At 39.2% G+C, this 22870-nt stretch overlaps 1 protein-coding gene and 1 long non-coding RNA gene across 6 annotated transcripts; one reads left to right on the forward strand and one right to left on the reverse strand.

Moving 5' to 3' along the window:
- The first annotated feature begins 1236 nt into the window (after positions 1 to 1236).
- LOC122864494 lies at positions 1237 to 9563 on the forward strand. 2 transcript variants are annotated; one of them, XR_006375234.1, is made up of 3 exons: positions 2498 to 2620; positions 5541 to 5702; positions 7235 to 9563. It is a non-coding gene; the product is annotated as an uncharacterized LOC122864494 (long non-coding RNA). The 2 variants fall into 2 exon arrangements; XR_006375233.1 differs by lacking the exon at positions 7235 to 9563 and having other exon boundaries at positions 1237 to 2620; positions 5541 to 6878.
- Positions 2147 to 22765, reverse strand: iffo1a (intermediate filament family orphan 1a). 4 transcript variants are annotated; one of them, XM_044171958.1, is made up of 10 exons: positions 21915 to 22765; positions 20010 to 21180; positions 11837 to 11897; positions 10591 to 10686; positions 10048 to 10188; positions 9789 to 9976; positions 9595 to 9712; positions 7805 to 7906; positions 7202 to 7332; positions 2147 to 5716 (listed from the first exon to the last, which is right to left on the reverse strand). In XM_044171958.1, exons 2-10 carry the CDS (start codon positions 20987 to 20989, stop codon positions 5578 to 5580), a joined length of 1956 nt encoding a protein of 651 aa, XP_044027893.1. In that variant the 5' UTR covers positions 20990 to 21180; positions 21915 to 22765; the 3' UTR covers positions 2147 to 5577. The 4 variants fall into 4 exon arrangements, with proteins under 4 accessions (XP_044027893.1, XP_044027894.1, XP_044027892.1 ...); XM_044171959.1 differs by having other exon boundaries at positions 20010 to 21139; positions 21451 to 22765; XM_044171957.1 differs by having other exon boundaries at positions 21451 to 22765.
- Between the last annotated feature and the right edge of the window lie 105 nt (positions 22766 to 22870).

A 22870-nucleotide genomic window follows, 5' to 3' on the forward strand; every position in this document is an offset into this window, starting at 1 on the left:
GTATTCCGATTATTTACTTAAGTGAAAGTAGCAATACTACACTACAGAAGTTCTCCGTTACAAGTAAAAGCTGATTTTAATGTGTCTTTAATTAAAAGTACAGAAATCTTATCAGCAACAAAATCTACTTAAAGTATCAAAATTAAAAATGCTGCCTTTATTAGTATTATTATTATTATTGTTGTTTGTTTGATTATTATTGATGCATTAACATGTAAGTAGCATTTTAATGCTGTGGCAGGTTAAGGCGGAGCAAATTTAACTACTTTATATACTATAGGATATTTTAATCTATGAAATACATCATATTTTATAAACTGATCAAATGTTTTGCGTGAGAAGTAGTAACTAAAGCTGTCAGATAAATGTCGTGCAGTCGTCCATTTAAACACACAGCAGAGTATTCGTCGGTCGGTCTCCATGTACACACAGCCAGCTGTGGTTTTGCGAGCGCTCAGTGTTTAATGTGCTGAAGCAGCGCGGCTGTTTTCCCTCAGCAGCGCTTTCTTCTTCTGCTGTTCGGTGTTTGTTCCTCTTCGTTGATTTGAAGTGGTTTGTTTTGCTGCTTTGGACCCCCCTTGTGTCCTGTTCAGCCAACAAAACAGTCTGAACAGAAGGCAGTTCATATTAAATCATTACAGGAGCAAGAAGACTCATCTGAAACTAATGAGACGAATCAAAGCTGCTGAAATATATTCTAGTAGTTGGTGTATCTGATCAATAAATAACTGTATTCCTGTTAAACTTACTAAATATTTTGCAGCAGTACTAGTATTACTAAAATGTATCAAATGATTACACAAATAACTGAACTAGCAGTGGTGGAAGAAATACTCAGAACTTTCACATAAAGCAATACTACCGTGTAGAAATACTGTTACAAGTAAAAGTCCTGCATTCCAGTTTTTAAAACTACAGAAGTATTTGCATCAAAAAATATACTTAAAGTATTGAAAGTAAAAGTACTCATTATGCAGAATGGTCTATTTCAGAATAATAGACATTTTATTGTTGGATTATAATTAGTGATGCATTAATGTGCATGCATCATTTAAATGTTGCAGCTGGTAAAGGTGGAGCTAATTCTAACTACTTTATATACCTTAATCTTAATCTTGTATTTTTGAATTTATTTGTATTAATAATCAGAATCTGCAAAACATATTTCAAATATTTCCCTTGTGTCCCTTGAAATGTAGTATAAAGTAGCTGAAAATGGAAATACTCAAAGTAAAAGTACCTCTAAATTGTACTTAAGTATAGTACTTGAGTAAATGCACTTTGTTACTTTCCACCACTGTACTAGTACTACAGTACTGTATCATTTTAGGTTGCTTAATGTGTAGTAATGCATCATATCTCAAGTACAAGTAGAATATTTTAATTTTGTCGACAAATCCCGTGAAAAGACCAAAACCAACAGTGACCGTATGTACTAACAAGTATCTACTATCAAATACTCTATTACAAGTAAAAGTATGCAAGTATTAATGAGCGAAATGCACTTAAAATATCCAAAGTAAAAGTACTCATTATGGAGAAAATGGCTCCTGTCCAGGTTACTAACACTCACAACGTAGCTATATTATTGCATTATTATTTCTGATGCATTCGTGTGTAAGCTGTATTTTACTGTTGTAGCTGGTGGAGGTAGTTTTAACTTTTTTTATTTGTTGTCGGATAGTTGAATCTATAATAAATGCATCATAATTTATAAGATCATCAAGTGTTTTGTTTGTAAAATCTTAACCTGTAAACTAAAGAGCTCTTGTAGTGGCGTAAATTTACTCATTTACTTTCCACCACTGTATAAAATAACAACACTCACAGCGGCCATTTCTTTTACTTACTTCTATTAACAATACATTTTTAATGCATAAGCTTTTAATTGAGTGATTCAACAGTGTGGTTTTGCTTTTACTTAAGTAAAGGATCTGAGTACTTCACCGCTTTATGCATCATATCCCATCTACATTTACCATGTAAAATGTTGCAGTTACTGTCAAATGTTGTGCAATAAAATGTACAATATTTCCTTTTAAAAATTCGTGGAAGTATAAAGTAGCCAATTCAGTGGAAATATAGTAAGAAAAAATGTACTTAGTTACTTTCTGCCACAGTCAACAACAAACTCTCACAACAGAGACTCTTTCAATGTGTTTATTCTGTGCAACTTTTCATTTTTCAGTACATTTTCAGTAAATTGATCAAACATTCAGCTCGGCACACGGTGACTGGAAAAAAAACAAAACGTTAAAGACCTCGTGAAAACAATAATGAGTTGTTTTTACACGTGAAGTGATGGAGAAGTCAACCCTGGCTCATACAAAATATCTGCACCAAAACAGACTAGCCTACAGTCTGGTTGTTCAGATAAATAGTGCCTTGCTCAGGCGCATGCTGACAGCCGTTACAGTGTTCAGCTGCTGTCTATTTTCCGTCCATATTTCCTGTTTAATCAGCCACACACTCTAATTTCTGTTTCATGAGGTCTTTAAGTCATTTTCCTTCCTCTCACACTTGATTTATTTCTGTTTTCTCTCCACAGATGCTATTTACATTCTGATAATATAGATCTCAACAGTTCCGTGAAAGCAGCATCTGCACACAGTTTCATGAGGTGAGTGATGCTTGTCTACTTTGCTTTTAAGTATATTGTACACTTGCAGTAGCGTTGTTTTGTTTCTCCTTGACATTAAAAGGAACAATTTATCTGTAAAAAGTGTAAAATAACAGTATAATATATGGAAACAAGCATTTTCAGGTTTTTGATGCAATTAGAAATGCGCTCAGTGAACAACTACAGGGCTAAAACTAAAAGTTCCTTTCATGAATCTGTTTTCTGTGATGAACATGGCAGGTTATTTACTAAAGCAGACTTTCATTTAATCAAAGATGTGTGTGGAGAGGTGAACTGTGACACATTCATTGAATCATGTCAACAAAGTAAAAATGATTTTTTTCTGATTATATACACCTCCTGTAAAATGGCTTCTTTCCCCCAAATATGTACATCCATGTCGTTAAACAGGAAACTAAAAAGTTAATTCACTTCACTTCATATACTTTTAATCAATGCTGCAGGTGTGTTTGCTCTGAAACAACTACAGAAAGACAACCCTTCTTAAATTATACTGATGCCATCTGTACTACTAAGACGCCTAATTCAACTGATAGCAATGCTAAAACTAACAGAATGGTATAAATAAAATATTAAATTGCATTTGTCTCAGCTAAATTTACATCATAAGAACACGAAGCTTACAGCATTAGATAGCAGAGCATTATATACAGCCTTGTTATGTACAATAGATACAACATTTAGCCTTTACAAACTGTACATTTGAGGACAAATATTTCTTAAAATAGGTTTTCACTTTTGTTAAAGAAAAAAATTAAATGCCTGACTACACTGTCTCAAAATCAGACAAGTTCTTTCAAACATATCTGTCACCCATTTCTTTTCTTTTTTTTACAGGAGAAATGTATGAAATGTGTCACATGGTACTTTGAGAGTAATGATTTCATAATCCATCGGTTTATTTTTTTCATTAGCATTGATTAGCAGGTGGAAACGGGAAGGCTTGTGATAAATACAACACCTTCCCTTTAAATTTAGGGGGAAAATCCACCTCAGCGGTGAGAAGTTCTCAAAACTAAACAGACTTAAATCATAAGTTGATCTCTCAAGAACTTGATAATCAATTAATTGTCATTTTTTAAAGGAAAAATGCCCCAAATATGACTGTTTGCTTGTTTTAGTCTTCTGTGGTAGTAAACTGAAGATCTTTGGCTTTTGACTGAAGCAATTTGCAGATTTTTTTTAACCTTTTATTTGACATTGTATAGAAAATAGTCATTAGTTACATTTGTCCTTTTATACAGGTCTAATATTTACAAGCCAAACGATAAACAATTAAATTTCACAGATTTGCAGTAACATTGTCTTTCACCTGTATAAGCTTTGCGTTTAAATTCTGATTCTCATCTGTCAAATGTAAAACAGAAAATCCCCAAAAAAAAAAAAACTAGCCTGTGTTAACTACAATATGGACAGTGTGGTCAGGTCGTAGCCAGGATTTAAAAAAATACAAATAACTATACCTGCACCTCCAGTGCAACCCCAAGACACCAAAAAAATGTATCTCTGTAAATTATAACATTTTCACAATTTAATTATTCAGTTATAATTTCTCCCAATTTTATCTACCAACATTTTTTGGCTTTTGACTCCTTAAAATGAAGCCACGTGTCTGAGCTGTGAGCAGTTCAACCACAGAGGGATTTTAGCCTCTGACTGTTTAGGTTGAGTAATTTGTAGTGGCCTGACGAGGAATAACTGGTATTTCACAAGAAAAGAACAAAGATAACAGAAAAGTTAAAAAAAAAAAAAAAAGTTCGTCATCTTGTGACCCCCCTTGGAGGGTTTCCAAAGCCCCAGATTGGGAACTGCTGCTCTAAATGATGCTTCAGAGAATTTCCACGACCAGAAATACAATTCTGATGGAAAAATATTAAATCCCACCACTTTATTTTGAATTAAAGATTTTATAACGCAATCACCCTTTTAAAAACCCACTGTGTGTAATTAGTCTAACTTAAGTTGTTAAAATCCCAAATTCCCTGAAAACAATATTGAGGACGTTAAAGTATTGTCCTCAATGGTGGCTACAGCCCTGAGTGTTGTTTAGTGTCCCCAAATATCTACTTTTTAAAATAATTAATAATGCGTTTCCTTTTTCGTACTGTGGCAAACAAAAAGAAAACTGCAAGATTAAACTCTTAAAGATGCATTTTCAGGACAGTTCTCTTGACTCACTTTCAAGCTGATTCAATGTTCACAGGTGTCGTCATATTTCTCAAATGATGGATATCAGTTTAAGGCAAGTTGGGCTTTGATAGTTACTGTAACCTAGAGTATAACCCTAGAAAATGATAATTCATATTTTAGGAATTAAACTTCTGCTATATTTGCAACATTTGACAGCTGATGCACATGACAGGTTTACAAAAAAATCTGGAATTAAAAAATAGCATTTCATTATAATAAGTGGAAATGAATTCGTAAAACTGTTCACACATGATAACTCTTAACCACTTCAATGAACAGTTATGTGCAAACTATTTCTTTGTGCATTATTGCGTCTCTGTTCAAACCTGCAGCTGAAAGGCATTATTACAGAAACTGTGCAAATATAATTGGCTCCTGCACTAAACAGGTCAGTGTGCAAAATAAAATGTGTCCTTTTCATCTCCTCACAGGAAAATAGAATCAGTGAATGTTTTTTTAAAATGCCATTTTGTTCTGCTTGGCCTTCACTGAGGTGCAGCTGATAACCACAGGAGGGCGACAGTGACCCATCAAGTGAAGCACTTTAAATGAAGCTTACAGCTTTGCAAGCAAATTATGGTTTTGTAAGGACGTTGGTGTAACTTTTCTGCCACAAGAAACGGCTTTAAGTCAACCTTTTGCTCTAATTCATCTGCTGGTTTTAAAATAAGTTCTGCACAGCTTGATTAGCTCTCAAATGGTATTACAGGAGGAGCGGAGCATTGGTGGAGTACCAGCAGTGTGTGTTAGGGTTTCCTCCAGGTCAGAGGAGGGATGGCAGCGCAGTAAGAATCGTTGGGCTCACAGTCAGCAGAGAGAGCTGGCGCTTTCCTCTCCTCGCTGTCTGACTCGTCTACCGTCAGTGTGATGGGTGAGGTGGACTTCCTGTTGACGGAGGAAAAATGAGATTAATGTTGTCACACTGTCTGCTGCAGTGGTTCTGTGGCCTTGACATTTCATTTTAATCCACAGGCAGACCTAGCCACAGCACTAAGCATGTTTTCCTGAAAGATGAATCCCTGGTGATCTTTAAAAGCCAGATTTAACATTTACTCTGTAGGCAAAACATTCTCACCACAAGGTTCGTCCAGTAGCTGTTCTGGAGCTTTCAATTCAGATGTCGTTCTGTTCCAAAGGTCAATAATTAACTTTCAATCTTAACATGGACAAAAACTTTAAAGTGCTCAGAAAATTAGATATTAACATCTATAATTGAACTAGCCAACTCCATCTGCTGAGGAAGATAGTGTGATATGATCAAAAGCTCTAGAACAGCTACTAAAACAAGAATTAACTTTGAATGCATTTCTAAAAGACCATTTACCAAGTTGCAACTGTTTCCTAATCCAAAAAGATGGTCGCCAGACATTAAGTATCTATTTGTACAAGGAGCCAGGATGTAAATCACTTCTTTTTTTGTCTATGCATGTCTTATATTTTTCTGCTCTGCAAAATGAGCAAGGAGATCACTTCCAGCAGCTATTTTTGTTTGGATTAAAAAATAGTCACAACTTGGGGAAATATGTTCAAATATTTTTTACTCAGATGGCCAGAAAGAGTCTTTAAAGATTTTGGAAATACCTTAAACAATCTTCTGGGTTTTTCAGAGATTTACATTTCAGTAAAAAAAAAAAACCAGATGCTTAGCTCTGTGACTCGAATGTAATAATGGTAATACACTGGGGCTAGCCTTGACCCCCATCTCTTAGTGTTTGTAGCCTGATGAAGAAGGATTTTCTGTCAGCACGACTACACTGTAAGAAATGAAGGGACGGTTACAGCGACCAATAGACCTTTTTCACAGCAGACCTTTTGACTTGTCATAGCAGGAAAAGCACAGGTGTAACTGATTCCATTAAAGTGTCCCAGTAAGCAAAGCCTTGGTTAGGAACATGGAATGCAGCCATCATTAATGTATTAATTACACCTGTGCTTGTCCTGCTATGACAAGTCAAAATGTCTGCCTTGAAAAAAGCAGACACTATCCTTTTAAGTTATTTATTATGTACTTACTACTTATCTTTTTTTGTACCTGTAAAACAAATTTTTGAAAAGTACAAAACAACCCTGCAATAAATCCTAACTGAAAATGGTTATGGTTATTTTTCTGGAGCTGTTGAATTGTATAGAGTGAAACTGAGAGGTGTTCTTTATTTTGTCCACCCCATTGATATCAGGGGTAGAAGGTGAGGAAAATATTACACATTTTTCTGTAATACAGTTCAGCAGCACAAACTGCTGCCTCAACACATCTCTAAAACATTGAGGTAGAATGTATTGCAGGGCTGTCGGATTATACTGCCTCTGTATTAGCTAAGTGCACCTAATAACTTGCAACTGTTTTTAATCATTCATACTTGTGTGTGTTACCTGTCTCCGCTCTGTGTGATGAGTCTCCTGCAGGTCTCCATCTGGACGTCCAGCCCTCTTTTCATCGAACACATCTCCATGTACTCGTGCAGGTGACGGTTCATGTCGCTCTTGGCTGTGGCCAGTTCCAGCTGACCAGGACAGAAAACACAAATCCATTAATACTAACTTTAGAGTTGGGAAGTGGGAGGAGATATTTTGGCCGCCCCTGGTTCCAGAAGTAAAAGTCCCATTCATTTTTCCCATAGACAATGTTACGTGACTCACAGTTGGAGCCCGTCTACATCATCCATACAAAAGATTAAGAACTGCTGGTCTGCTATGCCAAAATTAGGCACAAAACATGATTTCTCAGAAACATAGTTGAAATAATTAAAACTAGTGGCCATAATGTAAACCTATAGGATTGTTACATCATCTGGGAGACTCGTGTTTCTGTTGAGTAACACCCTCCCACTTAACAACTCTATTACTACTTTCACAGCTATAAATACCTCTTGGGAACCAGTTTTTTGACCCTGTATGGGTGGCGAGTCCTCACAATGTGACTGAATACATGATTGTCCCCATAGTAATAAATACAATACAGAAAAACAGACTCACCTCTATCTGTTCGATGGTTTCCTGGTATTCCTTCTCTCTGGATTTGAACAGAGACTCTGTGTCTTTAATCACCTCCTCAATGGACTCCTCCTGCTGCTGCAGCTGGATACAGGGAGTGTTTGGCATTTTTCCTTCATGAATGACTTAAACAATTGACTTTTCCTGGCACTTATAATAATAAGAATTTGGATACAAGCTTGCAGTGCAATTTAAAAAAAAGTGAGGGAGGTGTCAGTCAAGTACAGTTTGTCCACACAGAAAGAGATTGAGGTCTGAGCAGCCAAAATAAGTAACAAAAAACTGTGTGAGTGCACCCATGGGTGGGTAAAGGTATTTTAATCTGATGTGGTTTTCTAGCGGCGTCTTTCTTCACTAAGCAGGTTGTTAGGCTCTCTGGCTTATTTAGTTAAAAACAGCTTACAGGTCGTCAGGACAGACTCCAGCCGTCTGCGCCATCGCACTGAACTCAAAAACATCATCCTGCTGCAGTTAAATATCATAACAGCCTAAAACAGCTGACTTGACCTGGTGGACGAGCTAAGTGGGACAAAGTAAAACTGCCCCCGACAGGAAACACCGGTGGCTTCTCTGACGGTGGGAAAATAGATCTGTACGGAGCTGGATGGGGACGCTGCAGCCTGGGTGCTTCTCTATTATACAGTGCTCACATTTTGAAGGCTATTTGTTGTTTTTTAAAATGCAAGTTTAGATATTTGGGAGTAACAATTTCCTATTTACAAAATTGTCTGTTCTACTACTTTAAATTGCAGTTTTATCAAACTGAGTATTTTAACATGTATCCTGTATTTTTTTTAAAGCTTTTACATTCACTGAAGAATAACACTAGTCACTAGATCCCACAGGGTTATGGCACAGAAGGCAGCCAGAAAGCTACTATATGTTGCTGACAAGGGCACATGAAACAACAAGTCCTAAGTTGTATGGGCTTCAAAAAGGGCCAATAAGATTTTGGGCTTGTGAAATCACCATTTGTAAACCTGACAAATCTGCATAAGAAATTCAAGTTTGTGAATGTGTTGAAAAGATTAGTAGTTGTACAAAATTTGTGCACACATTATATAAATTGTGAGACAACTGAAGTTACACAAAGACTGAGAGAAAAAAGAAGCACTTTTGTGAACATTTACGCACAGATTCAAAGCAGAAATCTGTGTGTGTGGCACTGAAGTAACACATGCGCACACACATTTAAGTTATGAGTACACATTTTGGCATTGGCTTGCTGCTTTAAATCTGTACTAAGATGCTTGAAATGCAAGTCATTTATCAAGGAGAAATGCCAAACACGCTGGTCTAAGGTTCTCAATATGAGGATTTGCTGTTTTTATATCATCATCATTCTAAACTGAATATCTTTTGGATTCTTTGTCAGACAAAACGAGACATTTCTTTTTCATTGATTAAATCATTAATCAGTTAATTGAAAATAAGCATTATTAGCAGCCGTACATGTAACTCAAAGATGACTAGTTTTTGCTCTTTATACTGGTTAAGTGTCTGTCATTCTCCAATCACATCCTAGAGATATCTCAAGGATAATCAAAGCAAACAGGATTCACCTAAACTCAGTTTGGGCCAGTGCCATAGCAATGAGTCAGAATACTTATGTTAATGAGAGATATTTAATAAACTTGCAAACAATTCTAAAAATGTGTTTTCGCTTTGTCATTGCGGGTTATTATAAGAAGTAATTGCCAAAAATGTCGATTTAATCCATTAAAATTTAACTAACACTGTACATATGAAAGTGTGTGTGTGTGTGTATGCACCTCTCCCTGTGTTTCCACTCCCAGGGGGTATCCAGGAAAATCTTCCCAGAGCAGAAGAGTTTCCTCTGTTTCCTCCCAGGCCAGACTGTCACAGTCATCCTCAAACTCACACTCCCTCCTGAACACACACACACACGTGTCAACTACATGGTTTAACGTCACTGTGTTTAAACATTATTGGCTAAAACACCTACAGCTGATTCAGCATCCTCTGCATCTGCTCATTGATCTGACTGGCTGAAGTGCTGCATGACTCCTCATCTTTAGCCCCGCCTCCCTCGCCCTCAGACATGCTCAGTTCGTCTCCGTCCCCGCCCTTGGCCGACTGCCCGCTCTGTTTTCTGGCCCGGCCACTTAGAGTGGAGGGGGGCGTGGCCACCTGCTGGGAGGAGAGAAGTTTATTTAAAGTGAAGGTGGATGTTTTGTTGTGGACATGCATCACGACGAACATACCTGGAACATTTGAATCATGTCTTCACAGTTCCTCTGCTGGGCGACATCACAGAGGCGGGCGGTGATGTCAATACGGCGGCAGATATCCATGTCCACCGTCATGGCCTTCTCCTGGATCTTACTGTCCAGATCTGACAGGTTCTGATGGAGAGATAGGAAGGATTCTTATTTTCTAAACCTATTTTGTTTAGTTATGTTTACCGTCATGACTCAGCAAGATGTCCAGCAATTTGTAACCATGGAGAACAGTCTTGATGAACTTGTCAATCACCTGTAATGGTGCACAATGACCACACACCTTTCTTCTACATCCCAAAGACACAGTAAGCATTCTGCCAGCACACCCTGAATTATCTCTAATGAGAGCGTGTAAAGATTTGATTCGATGAAAGAAATGAAAAAAAATAAACAAACTAAATGGTTTAAAAATGACTTTATGAATCAAAATAATTTTTTGTGAAATTCTTAATCTCTGAAAGTCAGTTTAAAAAATGTTCCTACTTAAAAAATAAAACTTAAAAACATAGTTCAGAGCAGACTTACGTTGCTGACGAGTCCTTTAAAGAGAACAAGTTCGGCCTTTAGCTGCTTCACCCTCAGAGCCAGCTCATCCTGACACACCTCGCTCTCCTGCAGGTCCTGAAAAGCACACACACAGTATGGAGTTATGTCCTAAACATATCGATTAGATAAGCACTCCGACTACAAATTTGACAGAGGGTTCATATATTTCAATCTCCAGAAAATGATATCTATCTATGAAGGTGCTGCTATAGATCAGACTCCTGATTTCCTTTAATCAAAATATAAAAATTAATGAGTTTGCTACAGATGTGTAGGGCTTCTATCTTGTTATATACAACTTTCTGCACATAGCATTTGATGTATTTTAAAGGGATAGTTTGGGTTTTTTGAAGTGGGGTTGTATCAGGTACTTATCGATAGTCAGTGTATTACCTACAGTAGATGCAGACAGCCCTTTCCTTTGGCACTACAGTTTCTCAACCGCAGGACTTCAGCATTCGAACGCATACGTGCTGCTTCGCAGCGCACTGCAATGTATTACGCCGCTCGCAAATAAGCTGTTTAGGGCATAGTTCAAGCAGTTTATTGAAACAACAAATACAAGAAAATAAAAATGAGTGATTATGACAGCGATGAAGAAATTCAGCATTTGTCTATGTGGCCGTGGTTGAACATAATCCTCTTCAAAAAAAATGAACACTGCAAACGCAGATTTCTCTCAATCGTACCGGTAGAGTGTTGATGTCTATAGTCAGTGCAATTAGTTGTCGAAGGCCAATATCCTACAATGTTCACTTGTTTGTTAGAACAGCCCGGAAAAACACAAGCACGCACCATATTTAGAAAAGTGTAGAAATATTTAGAAAATTTTGATTGTAGTCTCATCCAGCACTTATTATTATTTTTTCTTTTACAGGCGGCACAGCTGATTTGCACCGACACCCATCTACTGTAGGTAATACACTGACTATCGATAAGTACCTCATACAGCCCCACTTCAAAAAACCCAAACTATCCCTTTAAAATAAAGCGGACATTTCCCATAAAGCCTGTTGCTACCTGTAACAAAGTCACGTTTTTCATCCTTTGGATCATTTATGTTAAAAGGAAGAAGAGCTGAGATGTGTTCAGAAGAACTAGAGAAGAGGAGGAACTACATTTTGATTGCATCTTAAAAAACAACATTTCAGAATAAAGAGAAGATTTTAAATGGAGTTCTGAAGTGGAGCAGTCTGGTAATGCAGCATTTTAAATGTCACTGTACCTCCTCCAGTTCGGCCACCTTCTCCTGCAGGTCCATTCTGGCTGTGTACTCTTCCTCCCATCTACAAAACACACACATGGAAAGTAGAAATGTAATTATACAGAGAATTATGCAGATAAATCATCCCTCTGAAGCATAACAATAGACTAAGATGATCGCACAATATTCAGACATTTATCATTACATTTACTGCTTTAAAAGCTATAACCACCTGCCCACAGTAACACAGGTGAATATGAAGCTATACTTGACTATATTTTAATTTTTACTGGTATTTCAACTTGTTTATCTTTTCTCTTTGTTATCTTTGGTATTTTTATTTCTCAGCTGACTTCACACCGATAAGAGTTGCAACAATAATTTAGTTGTCATAGACAATTACAATCTCAGCAGATAATGACAACTGAAAGTTTGGCCTCATGAATGTGGCCTAATTTTCAGGTCAGTGATAAGTCCAGCTTCCTGATCTTCCTCTCTGCAGCTTTAAGGCAAAACCCACCATGGTTACCTGACTGACCTACACTGTGCAGCATCAAGGCTCCTCCTACCACCACTAGTATTACTCAGCAGGTGTTAACATAAGGAGAGACCATGCGGTGTGCATGTAGAGCACGCTGCAACACTCAGTCAGTCACTATGGAGAAAATAAATAAACAGAGAGACCGAGGCTGAGCTTACACTGCAGGACTGCACGCAATTGTCGATTGATCAGTTACTCCAACATTAATGTCCAGAGTAAAATATCTCTGCAACAACTGATGGGACTGCGAAGACATTTGGTTCATACATTCCAGGTCCAGAGAGACTAAATCCTAATTACTTTGGTGTTAGGATGCACCTATCTAAAGTTCTCTTTCTTGATACTAACACCAATAGCTCGACTCAGGGTATCTGATTATACTGAGTACCGATCCAATGCCAGTGATCTCTTTCTCCAATATTTAAAACCTCTATACCTCCCTGCATGAAACTTGTTTTAATGTAAGACAACATGAGGCCAAAGATTGCTGTGGCACTAAAAACGGATTTGCCGTAACTGAATGAATGTAACTGATAGCAAAAAACACTGAATTTTATAATGATATTGACAAAGAAACAATTTAATATGGATCGGTCATGTTAGAGCCGATACCCAATCCACAAAATGAGGTCAGTACCGGTGCCGATACCAATCTGGCGTATCGAGTTGGTGTCTCTCTACTTTGGTGATGTCCTGACTTTTCCTCGTTTCCTCTGCCGTGTAGCTGCGATGCCAGCGTGTACTGCTGAGTTTTTGTTTGCTAGTGTGGAGCACGTAGTGACCTTGCTCATGATGTTACATATGCGCAGGGAGCATTTATGCAGGAGCAACCCTGTAAATGTTTGTCTCTTCATGATTCCAGTTGCAGCTGAAGATATGTGGCAATAAAATGCTTAAAGACCATCCCAGGAAGTGCAGTTACTACACTAACATTAGCATTCTACACTTACAATGACTTGGACTTAGCATGGTAGCATGCTAACGTTAGAATTCAGCTCAGAGCTGAGTACAGCTGAGGCTGATACAAGTTGAGCAAAGTCTGACAGTGTAGAGCTGAGCATGACTGCTGAGTCTGAAATGTCCTAAAATGGCCACTGTACTGGGAAATCCCCTTTAACATCCAACAACATCTTTCCACTGGTGCCACCCTCAGGCCAAACGTTCATTTTATGCCCTACTCGTGCACAGCATCTAAGAATAGCAAACACTATTTTTGATCTCTCAAACTGTTGCTTCTCCCACTTGTTCAAAATGCTTTGCAGCTGTTTATGTATGACTGAATTGATGCACTTTCTTAAATACCATCACCAACTGATCTCAGCTGTTCTGGCTTCTTTCCATTTTTGTCCTTCACACTAACACTGCTCAGCTGAGCTGCTGTAGCACTGAAATGATGACATCATGTCTCTGGTGGATGACCCCAGATCAAATTGCCTCCATGTCAACAGGGATAATTTCCAATTTGAGTGTTCAAGTACGAGTCACATATAGGTTACATGTCTGCATAGAGTCACGTTTCACTTAATGCATATAACGCTTTTTGCGATTTATACTGAAACATCAGATGTGTGCCACATTTGAGGGGGATAAAAATCTAAATAATTTCAGCTGCAGTGAGCAGAGCCAGAGAAAGAAACGCAGATATGACAATCGATAATACCTAAACAGAGACAGCAGAGAAAAGAGTGTCACAGTGAGAGAGCTGATGTCCTTGTTGCTCTGATCTGTTTGCCAGTCTCAACACGTGGCTCTGCAGTGAGCCTGCTGAGTGTCATTATGTTTGACAAGCTGGTTTATCTGTATAACTGATGATGGCATAACTGCTGGATGATGCAAAAGCTCGTATAAAAAAAAATTAAAAAAAGAGTAAAAAGTGTCCATCTGAATAATAAAACAAAATTCACATAATTATACTAGCCATTGTGTTTTATGTGAGATTTTTCCTGTCGCTAGAAGGAGACCGGGCTGCTGCACTGCACTCACGAGCTATGACGTAAATTTAATGTGCCCTCTTTATAAAAACTGCTGCACTTGTACATTTTCATGGAAGGTGTAATGTGTGTAATCGTTGTTTAACTTTATTAAATTCCCAAAGTTTCAATTTCTAACAGCAAGTGCTGTAGTGGATTTGTCTTAATATGGACAGTAAACCCCAGGAACACACTTCATTTTATCAGAAAGGCAGATGAAAGAAATGCTGAATGAGATAATGCACCAAGTTGCAGAAGCTAGTGGAACAGAGGCTAGCCAGGACTTTGTTTAATCTATATCCAAACAAAACGACAAGTTGTAGTTTTACAGGGAGTAGAGAGCCAAAGAACATACAACTTGTTAATTTGTGAGCTTTAGAGGTGCTGATAGGTGTATTTATTGAGCTTGCCGTTTCCCCCTGTAGTCACTCTTTATGCTCATCTTGGATAATCGCCTCCTGGCTCTAGCTTTGTATTTGGTGTTTAGACATTAGAGTGGTATCAATCTTCTCATCAAACTCTCTAATATTGCTGCCAACTTTCAAAACTGAACATAACCAAATCGAAAGATTTCAAAAAAATAATCCCTGCTTGCACCATTACACAATAACACATCTCTGACCACAAAGCAAAATGACTAAATATTCACTATTGTGTGAATATGTACTGTATCGCAAACAAGATTCAAGCCTCTCCAACTTGACTGATGCCAAGTGTACAGGAACTGCAGTTAATCGGCTAAATTAACACTACAGTAACCGGGTGGTAGCAAACAACAAACAACCTGGGTGGCCTCTTTGTATCTACATACAAGGTGATGCTGTTTTCTACTCTCACTCTATTCATCACACACACACACACACACACACACACACACAATGACTCATTGCAACCTCAAAGTGCATCTATTATGAGGTGATATTGGTAAGGTGAAAGAGCACCAACGTGCATGCTGCCTGTTGCCGTTGCTCCGTCTCGTCGTCTTACTTTTTCCAACTGTTAGCTTTCCTTTTTCTTTAAAACTTGAGTAACTTTTGTTTAAGAGTAATTTAAACTACGCTCCTTAGCTGTATTATAGTGTATTATATTTTGATTTGCTTAGTACTTCTATTCCTGTGTGCACTGACGTGATAGTAAGCTGCTACGAAAGAGTTTCCCCTCGGGGATCAATAAAGTATTTCAGATTCTGATTTAAGCCTGTAGAGACAATGCAAGTGCGTGTATAAACACTAAAGGGACAAAAGTATGTGGACACACATTTGGTCTAGGGCTGGTGTTCCTGGTTTGGGCTACACTCCTTAATCCAGTGAAGGGAAATCTTCATGCTACAGCATAGAGCCTAATTTTAATATTTTATACTATAGCGTATTCCCAACTTTTTGTGTTTGTCCCTTTCCTGTTAAACATGACAATGCCTGCGTGCACGAAGTCAGCTCCATAAAAGGAATGGTTTTCCCAGTTTGGTGTGGACATCACCCCCATCCAACACCTTTCGGATGAACTGGAACTGTGAGCCAGACCTTATCACCCAACATCCGTGTTGGACCGCACTGATGCTCTTGTGGCTGAATGGAAGCAGATCCCTGCAGCCAGTTTCCAACATCTGATGGGAAACCTTCCCAGAGCCGATGTTATAGCTGCAGATTAATGCATGTCGTTTTGGAATCACATGTTCAAGAATCATAATGTAATGTTTGTTTGGCCACATATTATTGGCCAATTTATGCAATGTATGCTTTGGCAATATGTATTCTGATCAAAACAACATGATGATAAAGCTTCATTGAACTGAATAGAATAGAGAGAGAGAGAAAGAAATCCAAAGAGGGTTTATTGGAGTTGTGTGGTTTAGGGATGAAGACGTTAATGATGATGTCAGCGCCTGCCTGACGCTGCAGAGGCTCACATGGGACGGGGGGGGTGAAGCGAGGCAGGCACAAGGGCAGAGATGGATGAGGAGTCAACAGGGACAGCAGCAAACGATTTAACAGAAAACAGAGAGAGAGAGATTTAGAGAACAAGATGGGGGAAGGAGGGAGGAGAGAGAGACATGGAGAGGATTTTAAAAAATATAGATGGAGAGGGTGAAATGTGAGGAGATATATGTAGATACGCAGAGAGAGAGAGATAAAAAGAGAGACACTGAGAAGGAGGCAGAGGGTAAAAGATAAAATGGAGAGAAGACAGAGAGGAGAGATGGCAGACTGGGTGACATCACTGTTGGCGGTCACAGACCAGTGCTGCATTGCAGGTACCAGGACAAAACCCAGCTGGGAAGAGGAGGAGGAGGAGGAGAAGGGGGGGAGGAAGAAAAGAAGGAGAAAGAGAGAGACAAAATGAAGAGGACCAAGAGTGAAAGGAGGGGAAGATGGGAGACAGCAGTGTAGAGAAAAACAGCAGCTGATGTTAAACTTTTCCCCAGACACTTCCTCCCTTCAGACAAACATTTACAGTCACAGTAAAATTAACCTTACTGGAAGACATGGAAGAAGCTGCAGGTGCTGGAAAGTATTTTTCTCCACTGCAAATTTCCATTTGAAACTTTTCTTTTAATATCCTCTTTATTCCTCAACATAGAAACACAGCCCTAACTACCATCACTGGGGTCATGTCCTCAGCAGCAGACCTCAACAGTTAACTGAGCAAATAAAACATAAAAAATCCAATTAAATATTACGTTAAAAAGAAATTAGAGAGCATTTTGGTTTCCGGTCTGGTATTTTGGACTGATGTCCTCAGTATTTCTAAAATCTTGGCTACAGATTTATACTGTTAAATGTTTTTAATGAGGTTTCTATGAAATGTAAACTCTAACGTCAGCTCACCATAGCAGAGCATGCCACAGAATCAAGCTCTCTGATTGGATGTTTCTTACGGAAATGCACCACAGGAGTTGTAGTGGACTAACACAGTTGTTCATCTTTTGTACTGATGAGTCAATAAGGAGAGTTTTACGTCAGCCAAGCCTTGAAATGCTCCAACTGTCAGTCACTTAACATCGTCTGAAGAAAAATGAACGGGAAATCAGCCTCCCACTTTGCAGCTATGATGACCTCATGTTGTGATACAAAAACTACAACGGTGTGAAAAACACATGCACATCCTTCTTGTCCAAACATTGTACAGTGATTTCTGCTTCCAAGACTCAAAGAATGCTATCTTTGAACATCTAGAAAAAGTACGTTTCAAGCTTAAATTGGCTCTTCAAAGGGGAGAAAAGGTATAGGAAACAGAAAGGAACATTTTAATTCTACAGTGTTGTGAGTCTTTGCAAAGTGAAATAAAAACTACAAACATTAATATCATCACAGGTTTCTGATGTCTCATCCCTCCACACTGCCTGTCTCTCCATAATTGATGTACCATTGTTTTGCACTTATGAATCATTCCATCCTGCAACGAAGTCACATTAAGGAAGCAGGATGCTCTCTCTCTCTCTCTCACATTGGAGTAAACCTTTTCTATCTCAAGCTCACTTTCATAGCTTTCAAACATGTAAAACCTGAATATAGTTTAGTGCAGCACTAAAATTGAAATGATAAGCAAAGCAGCACACAGGTCAGAGTGTGAGTCGTTGCCGTTCTGTAAAAACACCCTGCTGGTTCTGAAATCGATGTGACAATCGAGGTTTGTCCTGCAGTGGCATCCTGTCTCAGCAGGCTGAAGCACAAAGTAGTGAGGTCAGTACTTTTTAGCATAAAACAGCAGTGGGAGACTGTGTGTTAATGTGTGTCAGTGTACGAGTGTGAAACTGGTCAGTGCTGAAAAACCAAAACAGATGCTGCATGCTGAGTAAGATCCTTAACAGAGAAAATAGAGGTTTAAATATCATTTTTTTACATGACGTCATACAGAAATTTCATTTATTTTAATCAATATTTTAGCCTACAATAGATGTTCTCAAAGTTCAATTGAGTAGCTGTTTACAGCTGAGAATTTATGTTTTCAGGTTAATTTAGTGAATTAAATACCAGACAAATCGAGGTACTTCTCACATTAATGAAAAAGGAATGCACTTCCAGTTTTTTATGACATTGAGCTCTTGTTTGTAGAGTTTGAATGCACTTATTGTAAGTTGCTTTGGACAAAATCATCTGCCAAACGAATGTCACGTAATGTAAAAAGAAAATCCTGTAAAGCAATTCTTGCCATAAAGTAGTCCTGCTCATTGATTTATGACATTGCCCTCAAAGACCCAATACGACGAGACATTAGAGCGATCGCTACCTCTGCATTAAGTGCCTGGCAAAATCCTTGTGGGGTGACAAATTCAAAAAAAAAAAAAAATTGCTCAGCCCTACAAAATATCATGTTTCAGCTTTTCAGAGAGATCGATTAAAAAAACCATCAGTGCCATAATACATCGTGGAACAGAAGTTAAAGCTTGGTGGTGGAGTGGGACATCGGCTCTCAAACACTTTCACGGGCAAATGAGTGTACATTCTGAGCATCTATACAATGTGAAGCATGAAGAATAAAATTACTATAAGTAAGGTACTACATACACCATACCATACGTACATGATAACTATGAAAGTGTATTGTTGAGAGTCGATGTCCCACCCCACTACCAAGTGTGCTACCTAATAAACTAACAACTGAGTATACTGTATATGGTTTTTTTAGGTTACCTATCTATAGTGTGCATGTTTTTGTACGTCCTTTTCCTGCTGTGACACTTGAATTTCCCTGTGTGGGATCAATATCTTGGTCATCATAACATTAATTTAGTTTACCATAAAGAATGTAAGGTTAAGCCTCCTCTAACTTTCCCTTTAAATGCACCGATAGTAAGAATGATGTATAATTTACGTCACATTAAAGAGATCAGCATCACTGGTGCATTGTTAGTTTAGGATGCAGGTACTGTAGGTCCAATATAAGTCAATACTTCTTAGTCTGACTGGTGTTACAAACCAAATATCATTCCCTGGAAAGGAGCTGGGTTGGCTTGAACATATGTTTTTATCTTTTAAGTCTGCATTTCTACAGTTTTGTTCTATTGTTCTATAATATTATGACCTTCATACAATGATCATCATAATGCAATCTGACACTTTGGTTTGTTGCTTTTTCCTGTGGAAAAACTAAATCCTCACACTTATTTGAGTACATACAGCATGGTATCAGTTTCCTTTTACATATCCAATGTATTAAATATCAGTGACAGTCCCTGACACAGCCCGACATGAGATGTTTATTTTGTTGCTTGTTTTATTGTTATGATTTTTTTGTAAATTCATTACTCTTTTATATGTAGTTTCTTCTGTCTCTGAATGTGTGTGGTGGGTCATCCAGGGGCCGGTCAATATTTCAGTATCATCGTCTTATTGGCTTTGAGTGAAAATGTGATCGTCACACTGCGTTATTGTTTTACAAAATTCTGCTTTTTAAATTAATGATTTCAAGCAAACTTCTATTCAGGACAAACTGATAAAAAAAAACTAAAGAAATTGCTGTTAAAAGCTTTTGTCTGACATGTGTAAAGAGATTTTTTGGCTAAATATTACTATTAATATTAATGCCAGCAACACGGACCACCATAAAGTTGCTCACCCTGACAAGAATAAACCTCTGCAGGAAACACAAAATCACTGTTCACAATGTATCAGAAACCAGCCGCTGGAAAATGTCTGCTTTATAAGTGATGATGTTAAAGAGAGGCGAGGTCAACAGCCCTTACCTTCTCTTGTACTCGTCTCTTTCTCTCTTCACTTTGGCCAGCACGTTGTACAGGGCCCTGATCTCAGGTGTGATGGTGTCGATCTGGACCCCGACACCGTCCGGGTGCGTCCAGGAGACCCCGGGCCCGGTGACGCACGACTCCCTCCCGGTACCAAACCTGCGGGTGTGGTTGAAGGACCAGATCGTCCCGGGGAGGAAGCGCGGGGGAGGAGGGGGGATGTTGTTGGTGTTCGTCCCGATGTGAGAGGAGTCTCTCTCATTGATGTTTGTGAAGGTTTTGGACGGGTCGATGGGACTCCGGGCCGGGCTGCAGAAACCGGACGTGGTGAGGTTGGAGTTTGAATCCGTGGAGACTGTGATCGGGTTGAGGTTGTTTCCCAGCAGGTATTTGTTGTCAAAAAGCGGAGGAGGGTTCAGGGTTGGAGAGAGGAGGCCGCCGGGCAGGTAGGCCGAGTTGTTGGCGTTGTGGAGCGGGATGAGGCCCGGTCTGGCTGGAATTGGCCCAATAAATCCAGTCTGGACCCCTATCTCTTTGGTCAGCGGCTTCTTGTGTCCATCCCCTCCGCAGCTATCCTCAAGAGCCTGCTGCAACTGCTTCTCCAACACTTTGTTCCTGCGCTCCAGCTCGTGCACTTTGGCCAAAAAACAGCGGAAGCGCAGGTTCAGAGTCTTCAGTACGCTGATGTTGGATCCCAGGTCGTTGCGCAGCGCCGTGGCCGCCGGGGGCACGCGGTGCAGGGGGCTGCTCAGGTGCAGGTAGGCGAGGCCCGACGGCGGCAGGGCGCCCAGGTCCAGCCCGGACAACCCATCAGGCCCGAACCCGCCGTGGTCCCCCAAGAAGTAGCCAGGCTCCGGGATGGCGGAGTCGGTCTGGCCCGTCATCTGGTGGTGGTGCTGCTGCGGGACCAGAAAGCCGCTCTCCCCCAGGACCGGATTCATGCTCGAATAGGAAAATCTGAAGTGCTCGAAATCCGGCATGAACCCAGACTTCTTTATAGTCAGCTCGGCAAGTAATTCCGTCTAAAATCGGATTATTGTCCCCAACCGGAATCAGGCCCAGCAGCCTCGTTTTTTGAGTCCTTCTCCTGATTTCACCCGATGATCACCTTTATGCAGAGGAACTCTGGGCTACAGTCAGGTAATGCGGTTTTAAAGGATGCTTTATAGGCCTAAAATCGCAGCAAAATAACAAATTCCCAATAGACTATTACAGCAAACGTATGGGGAATAAAAATAATATAAACTACAGCAAGGTGCCTTTAAACACACAGCTGGTCCCTGCTGCTAAATTAGATTACTGAGTTTACTTTTATACAGGACTATTGTCTAGTCGACAGATCACAGTGGCGACGCGCACTTTCATAAAATGTTTATTCTAAGCCTTAGAATAAAGCGATACGGAGATATTTTGTAGCTTTAATAAAATGTAAGCACCCTACCTGGTAGTCAGGAGGAAACACGAACTTTGGCAGCAGATAATGAGGTGAAATCAGTCCGAGCAGAGAGTGGAGCAGCGGTGCAGCAGAGCTCAGGAATAAACACAAGTGAATGACTGCGGCTTTCAGATACCGTACTGACGGCAATGGAGGAGCACCGGGGGGGGGGGTCTGAGTTACCGTAGTGACCAGAGTAGAGGTGCACCTGTGCTAAAGCCGCCCAAATAGGGAGATTTAATACATCCTGGATTCATCCTAAATAGGATAACGTTACACAGTCGAAAGTGTTTTAAAATATGTTGTAGTGCAACTTTCAAAAAACAAGATCAAGCTAAAATGGCCACCTTTATTCCGGGCTGTTGCAGACTCACAAAAGGTCAACACGGCTGAATTAGCTAATCTAGGTCTAGCTAATGTTAGCAAACTAATTGCCTCCTCCCGTAAATTAAACAATAACGTTAACTTACCGGTTACAAGGCTCCAGTAGTACAGCTTCATTAGTACCTAATTAATCTTATAACACTTACACACGCCTCCAAATTAATTTGTTTAAATTTGAATTTTTAACTCTGCCAGTTAAAAACATGCTAGCTAGCATTCAGAAACTGTTGATCACTGTATGGCCGATTAAAGTCAGCTAGCTAATGTTAGCTAACTTTACACAGAAACATTAGCTAACTATCTGACTCTTTCAGCAAGTCAGACGAGTGAACGGTCAGTAAAATTGTCTCTCATAAACTTACTGGGCTGTTTGTCAAAATTGTGAACCACATATTGAGACTCTTTGTGCTTAACGAGTGGCACTGTAACAAAACACTTTGGAGGTGTCAGATTTTTTTGTGTGTGGTTCATGTACAGAAAAAGCTGCACTGTCGTCTGCACTTACCCCCGCCCTCTCCTCTGGGTGTCAGGCTAATGTTGCACCAGGCTGCTTTTATTTTGGCTTTTCTCCCAGAAACAAATTTCATACACTGCACCAAACCCAATGTCACTTGTCTGGGCAGGACTAACAGAACAGCTTTAGGATTATGACTGAAAAATGGCCAACAGCTCACTGTTAATAAAATATCTATCTATATATCTATATCTCTATAACTAAATGTTTTACTGAATAATACAGACAGAATAATTAAGATTTTGGAGTTACATGTTAACACAACGCACTCCACCACCATTATCTTGTGAAAGTATAATTTTCATCCCTTCCGTAGAGTTCCTCCGACTTGGAGAATTCATGGTAATGGAGTATTAATGTATACTAATGTTAGTTGTTTCCTTTCACTTGTCACCCATTTCTATATTTCAAGGTTTAGGGTAGCAGCATTAAAAAAGGTAGACACTGAAGGCAGGCGCACCATGGACAGTTTCATCTGAACCCATTTAAAATAATAAAAATAGACCTACTGTTTAGAGAGGTATACAC

Source organism: Siniperca chuatsi, linkage group LG17, assembly GCF_020085105.1.
Source record: "Siniperca chuatsi isolate FFG_IHB_CAS linkage group LG17, ASM2008510v1, whole genome shotgun sequence".
Lineage (NCBI taxonomy): Eukaryota > Metazoa > Chordata > Actinopteri > Centrarchiformes > Sinipercidae > Siniperca > Siniperca chuatsi.

What these genes read in the sequence shown, in the direction of transcription:
- iffo1a (XM_044171958.1), bottom strand. Translation starts at nt 20,989, where the DNA reads ATGCCGGATTTCGAGCACTTCAGATTTTCCTATTCGAGCATGAATCCG. An exon ending in AGAGACGAGTACAAGAGAAG is followed by an intron (nt 11,898 to 20,009) that starts GTAAGGGCTGTT and finishes TGTGTTTTGTAG; the next exon opens with ATGGGAGGAAGAGTACACAG. An exon ending in CAGAGGATGCTGAATCAGCT is followed by an intron (nt 9,713 to 9,788) that starts GTAGGTGTTTTA and finishes GTGTGTGTTCAG; the next exon opens with GAGGGAGTGTGAGTTTGAGG.